Here is a 6,603-nt window from a genome sequence, read left to right on the forward strand (position 1 = left end):
TAAGGTGACTACGGTCCCTATTTTTTTTAAAAAAAATTAGTATTATTAGTTTATTATCATACAATTAATATATATATTAATTATAGATTAAATATATTTTAGTATATTACACATTAAAAAAAATTTACATATTAGTAACTTAATATGTATAAATTATAATGTGTATTTTAATATATTAGTAGCAATTAAAAAATAGATTTAAAAAACAATAAAAGCTTATAAATATATAAATAATTAAAAATTTATTGAAAAATATAGGTTTGGATTAATGTAAAAAATTAACAACTATAAAAAAATGCTTATTCTATGACAATAGTAACAACTAAATAGACTTTTTCAAACAATAAAAATTATTAAAATAAGACTTTAAAACAAGATGAAAAATAAATTTTTAGTAGATTATATGATTGTATATGTTAAAAAAGAGAATGCTTCGGAATTTATTTCAGATGATAAATTGATAATGTTAGTTATATAAAATATTGTAGAATAAATTTAAAAATATCAAAATCCTAAAGTATATAGTTGAATGTTGATTTTTATATAATATAATTATTAATTTTGACCTATATACTATATATTATATTTTGTTGACTTTTTGTTATATTATATTTTAATTTATTTTGTATTTAATTTGACCCCTCTTATAAAATTTCTGGATCCGCCACTATATATATATTTTGAAAACTCTAAATCCTAGTCCTACGATGACAAGAAGTAAATAACTAGAATTTAAGATTTTTAAAATTAATATATAATAAGAGTATTTTAATTATTTTCTATAATAAGGATATTGTAGTTATTTTTTATAAAAAAAATAATATCATTTTAAACCAATTTAAAATTTGATTCACTATTTTTTCAGTTAAATTAATTTATTTAACATAATTTTAATAAAAATAACACAATTTAATTAATTATATGTGTTAAATTTTAATTAATAAAAAATATCTTAGAAAAAACCTTTTACACGTCTTTATTTGAAGACTTCCTTAAATATTATACTGACTTATACTTATGGGCTATGGCGTTTTGGCTGTTGATTACACACGTTAGTAGCTAGCTCCATGCAGGTTCTACACGCTTCTCAGTTAATGGCACGGGGTGTTTGCGCGGTGCGAATAGTTAAATTGTGGTTTACATGTCATTCAATGTTTGCTATATATGTTTTATGTTCGCAAGAAGATGTTAGAATCACACTCTTTAATTGTACCCCACAGACAATCTTTTACGTGACACGAGTCAAATCTAAAGAACACAATTTAAGCAAAAATGCAAATCTTACGTAAGATAAACTTCTTCGGTCGTCGTTCTCGTTGGATTAACTGTTTGTTACGGCGGGAAAGAACCCAAATCATGATATTTAAGCAGGATTAAATCAAGTTTCAACTATATATATTTAGGGTAATTATATAATCTAAAGTAACATTTTAAGGGAAGAAAGCATATATGAAGCACACAGCTTAATAATTATTATCTTGTTAGAGGCTTTATTCGCAAAAAGGCATAAAGTCGTGCGCACACGCATGGGCGTGCGTGAAGAAGAATTTAAAAAATGAAACCTTAGCTTGTATGAGGATTGAATTTTCTTTAATTTTACTTTAGTTGGCTAATGTGAAATCAAAAACCCTAAATGATACTAACCAATTCCATCCGCTGCTATATTGAGCAACTTTGTTTCGCGCTTATTATTAGTACGGCAGTAAATTAAAGCACTATTAGGTGGAAAAGTAGATCCTCCTATACATTACATATATAGCGTTATACAAAAGAAAATTAATAATAGCTAGCGTGCGTGTAATAAGCTTGTGTATATACATGTATGCTTTTTCATGTTTAATTGGTTCACCCTTCCCACTTCTTTTAAGTAAGATTAGAGTATGTATTGTGTATATCACCATGTGCAGAGTGCAGTGCAGAGTGCCAATATTGACCTCACATTAAAATATTTGAATAATAATAATAATAACAATAATAATGATAATGTGTATGCCTGCCTCCCTTTATCTGGACAACTAGGAAAATAAAATTATATGATGTCTCTAAAAGACTGCATGCATGCTACAGAGGAAGTCTACAATGGGGAATGAAGTTTCATTCATGTGTCTCTGTGGCTATAAAGTTTTCCAAGTGTATGCGTATGTGTTGGATTCCCACCATGATCATATCATATATAAAAGAAAAAGAATGAAGAAAGTATTAATAAACACCTTGTTCCAATTAAATGTGTTGTAGCTAGTTAGCTCAAGTGTGAATGGGTGACCAACATTGAGCCATGAATCGGAGAGATAAATATATTAAATAGTGAAAGAGACACAAGAGTGGAAAGCTAGGCGATACCGGATGGCAAGGATAAGAGGGAAGAAGGAAAAGAGTTGGCATTTAGTGGATTTGTAAATGGAGGTTTTAAGTTGAGTGAACCAAGTCTTTGCATAATATTTTTCTTCCTTAAAAAATACAATAACACGTGACCATCTTTTTTCTTTTTTTGGGTTCATGGGTCAAGGTCCACTAATAGATATATGCAAGTAATAGATATATTGGTTGGGCTGGGTGTGTTGTTCTTTAGTGGGCTTAAAGTTAGAATTGAATATATGAGCCCAAAATGTGAAGGGGCTTATGACTCATCTTCCTGAATCAGAAATCCAATCTGAATTCACTTTGCTACTGCAGTGTACAGGTAGAGCGCCGTGAGAGGTGATGACGGTGAATCTGTGAGCCGAAGAAGCTGTAGCACGCTCTCAGCCCTAAGCTTAGAGGTAAATTTGATTTTGGTTGCATCCTGTGAATGATCAATCATCCAGATCCAAAGAACTTTGAAGGTTGCTTTGATTGATCCACATGGCATATGAATTAACCGAGATGAAGAGTAAGCATTGATTAATTAATTAATTAATTAATTGCAAGTCCTCGTGTGTCTTTGAACTGACTTTTTGACGTGCAACACTGGCAGAGGCCGGTATAGGCCTGATTGGTTTGGGCATCTTTTTCACATTCCTTGGAGTTGTTCTTTTCTTCGACCGCGGTTTGCTTGCTCTCGGAAATGTCAGCATCTTTCTTTCATTCTTTGTTTCTTTGTTTGTATGGTCTCTGATCGTATTGTATGTGGAATCAGATATTTTGGTTGGCAGGGGTAGCCATTTTGCTTGGATGGCGTTCCATGTTGAGTCTCTTTACAAATCCAGCAAACTATAAGGTTCCTCCCCGTTTCTTAACTCTTATCAGTCCTTCTATATTTTGTATTGTCCATTAGACTGAGAGGAGATATGGATAGAGACAATGTATACAGAGACACGGGGACAATGAGAGGAGATATGGATAGAGACAATGTATATAGAGACACTGTTATTCTGAAAGGAAGGACGCGGAGATACTAACAAGACACAACTTATTTTTTATTTTTTATTTCATTATTTTTGTTAATTTTTCATAATTATATTTTTTATTATTATATTTTTCATCTCAAATTTTTTAATGAAAAAAATGAGAATAAATTAAATTTTCATAATTTGTTGTAGTTTATCACCAAATAAAATACAAGAACACAAAATTTTGTATCTCTGTCCATCAGTGTCTTGTTCTGTCCTATTTTCAGTGTCTTGTCCTGTAAGCAGCCTAAATTACTTACTTTCCTTTTTGCAGGGTACTGCGTCATTTCTTCTTGGCCTCTTTTTCATTTTTGTGAGGTTGCCCATAGTTGGCATTCTATTTGAAATATACGGCTGTTTTGTTCTTTTCGGGTTAGTTCATCACTTTCATTTCTATCTATATATGAATGAATTAACGCTTCATTCAACTCTCATTTTATCATTCATGCTTTTGCTTGCAGTCGTTTTTGGTCATCGATCAAAGTTTTCCTCTATCATATCCCTCTTCTTGGATGGATTATACAGTTTATTTCCCGTAAGTCTTCATCAATCAAGTGATGAAATTCTGATTCCAATTTGCCACTTCTCTTTGCAATCATGATAAATTTGGAGTTGAACGTTTCTTATGATTATTTTGCAGCTCCGTGATCTGGTTTCCAAAGGCACAATGAGGTTTCGATGTTGTTTATAAGATGTATGTGTTTCTTAACCGGCTTCTCAAGAGTTATGTTTCTTCGTCGGTTCTAATTGTTAATTTACTTTGCTTTGTGAAGATCAGAATTGCAGTCATCATTTGTTTTTGCAACAAGTATCCGTTAAGTAAGCCATGTTTAAGCATAACTGACACTCTTAGTTTGCTAAAGAATATTATTAAAGTGAAGTAACTCCATTAAGGAACACTCTAGTTGATGTAATATTAGATGGAGTCTTTGTCTAGACGAAAACATTATTTTCTTGTGTAATTCTTTAAAATTGAGTGTAACACAAATCCTTCAGAAAAGTTAAGGGATGTCCCAATGTTATTAGTATGTTTATAATAAAACATAAAATGGTCAACAAACAACAATGATTCACAAGATGATTAGTGCTTTTGCAGATTCTGAATAAAATATCAAACAAAACTTATTCCTATACTTAATAGAAGCGTAGACCGGTTGAAAACAGAGATATAACGTTGGCTATATTTTCACAATATATGAATGAGGCACAAGAAGTTATTTTCTACTTCTGAATTGCTATATGCATATTCAGATGACACCTTCACTTCATTTCATTTTAACTTGTATTATCCTCCTTCTTATTAACTTAAAAATGCACTTGAAGTTGTTACTTGTTAGGGTGGGATTAGAGAAGAAAACAAAGAATGTAACTGAACGTTTTACAAACATAAAAGTTGAATTTAATTTTAATATATTGTCTGTAAAATAGTTTTACACGTGCATCCAATTTTGTGTTATGTCAGTAAAAATAATTATTTTTTACATTGACCACACTAATAATCCTCCAAAAAATGAATGTAATTGGATGATTCTGTTTACATTGTCAATGCATCAAAATCAAACTCCAAAAAAAGTTAGTGTATATTTCTAGTTGATATTCAAAGTAGCTGGTATGATATGACAACTTTGCAATGAATAAAGCACGAGGATTTCAATCATAATAATTCAGAGACGAATGGTTTACATTCAAGAAAATGTGAAAATCAACTGCTCCCATAAATATAATCAAATAGGCAGAGCAGACACAAATATTCAGAAGATATTATTACGTAGTAAATGATGATTATTTTTGTATGTCCAAATAAAATTAATTAGTAGTAAGTGATCATAGTGTGATGAATGGACAGAGCTGAAATAACAGAGTGAGACAATTTATAAGATTATTTTAACTGAAATTAGAGAGGACAAATAATCATGTTGATTATGGTGGCAATTGCTTGATAAATCTTTTTGGTCAACAGCTTGCATGTGACAGATAAGACGACAAAAACATGATATAAAATTAGAAAATTGCTCGACGAAGAAGAGGAAGAGGAAGATGGGGAGGAAGAAGAGGAGGACAGAAGGGAGAGGGTGAGGTAGAGGAAGGGGAAAGGGATAGAGAGGGGATGAGGAGGCTGGCCAAGGCAATAAAGAGGTTTGGGGAAGTGTATAAGAGAGCGAAACTACAGAAGTTGAGGCAAATGGTGGATTTGGGTTGAGAATTTGGAAAGTAGGTTATAAAATTAGAATTCAGTTAAGGGTTGGCTATGTCATCATTTCTGTTTGTCACATAAAATATTTGTTTGTCACACCACTTTTTTTATGTTAACAGAACACATCTGTTTTTGTAGATGATTATTTTTGGCATGTTTTTAAATTTATTAAGGATATTTTTGTTGATAATAAAATTGAGAATTATTTTTGTCAACACCAAAATATTTAGGGGATGTTTTTGGTTGTTAACCTTTTGATTTTAAAGTTATTATTTTGACAGTGTTGGTCGACAAAGTGATCTCGACAATAATGTAAGTAGTGAACCTAGTATGCAGTGGGAATAATTATCTTTAAGTTTGCTTTGAGATCAACACGTAACAACATGAGATTGGTTGAGAATGTTTATAAATATAGTGACAAACGATGAATGAGGGTTGAAAATTTTCCTCAAAAAACACACTTGTTCTCTCATATATTTTAGCAATTTTCTATCACATTGTCTAAATTAGTCTTTTGCCTAGATTTCCTTCTATGTTTTCTTTTTTGTATTTCTTTTAATTCTATAATCTTTATATCCTAGGAAGTTTATGTTTTCTTTGTAATCTAACACTCCTAGTTTATGTGGAATTTATGTATTTTGCAAACACTTCGAAGATCTGTGAAGTGTTTATTTCAACTTTATCAAATAAAATAGTTTTTTCTTTCATGTTTAGTTTTGATTATACATAATTCTTTTTTCTTCTTCATCATTAATAAAGTAGAGATTTTAATACACATAAAACTAGTACTCGCAAAAAGAGTAAATTTTTCTCTCAAATATTAGATTTCGAACTATTTTGATTGTTTGCAATTGTTATCGTTATCTTTGCATTCGATTGTTAAATTATCAGCATAACAGATATAATGTTAAACCTATATTATAGTTGTTAATGTTGCAATTTAGACTAAAATATAAAGGGGACGGGCAAGCTATAATTGAGTCATATATTAGATATATTTGTAATTTTAAATTCATTTATACGCTACGAGTCGCTTACAAT

The 6,603-nt window shown here is 30.4% G+C and overlaps 1 protein-coding gene across 4 annotated transcripts; it reads left to right on the forward strand.

Annotated features, from left to right (window-relative positions):
- Nucleotides 1-2,619: 2,619 nt before the first annotated feature.
- On the forward strand, nt 2,620-6,068 carry LOC112798285 (vesicle transport protein GOT1-like). Of its 4 annotated transcripts, none has more exons than XM_029298090.2 (7): nt 2,620-2,869; nt 2,954-3,045; nt 3,116-3,196; nt 3,643-3,740; nt 3,830-3,903; nt 4,009-4,062; nt 5,329-6,068. In XM_029298090.2, exons 1-6 carry the CDS (start codon nt 2,842-2,844, stop codon nt 4,014-4,016), a joined length of 381 nt encoding a protein of 126 aa, XP_029153923.1. In that variant the 5' UTR covers nt 2,620-2,841; the 3' UTR covers nt 4,017-4,062; nt 5,329-6,068. The 4 variants fall into 4 exon arrangements, with proteins under 4 accessions (XP_029153923.1, XP_025697329.1, XP_025697330.1 ...); XM_025841544.3 differs by lacking the exon at nt 5,329-6,068 and adding an exon at nt 4,142-4,368; XM_025841545.3 differs by lacking the exon at nt 5,329-6,068 and adding an exon at nt 4,147-4,368.
- Nucleotides 6,069-6,603: the final 535 nt, after the last annotated feature.

This window comes from Arachis hypogaea, chromosome 14 (genome assembly GCF_003086295.3).
Source record: "Arachis hypogaea cultivar Tifrunner chromosome 14, arahy.Tifrunner.gnm2.J5K5, whole genome shotgun sequence".
In the NCBI taxonomy this organism is placed as follows: Eukaryota; Viridiplantae; Streptophyta; class Magnoliopsida; order Fabales; family Fabaceae; genus Arachis; species Arachis hypogaea.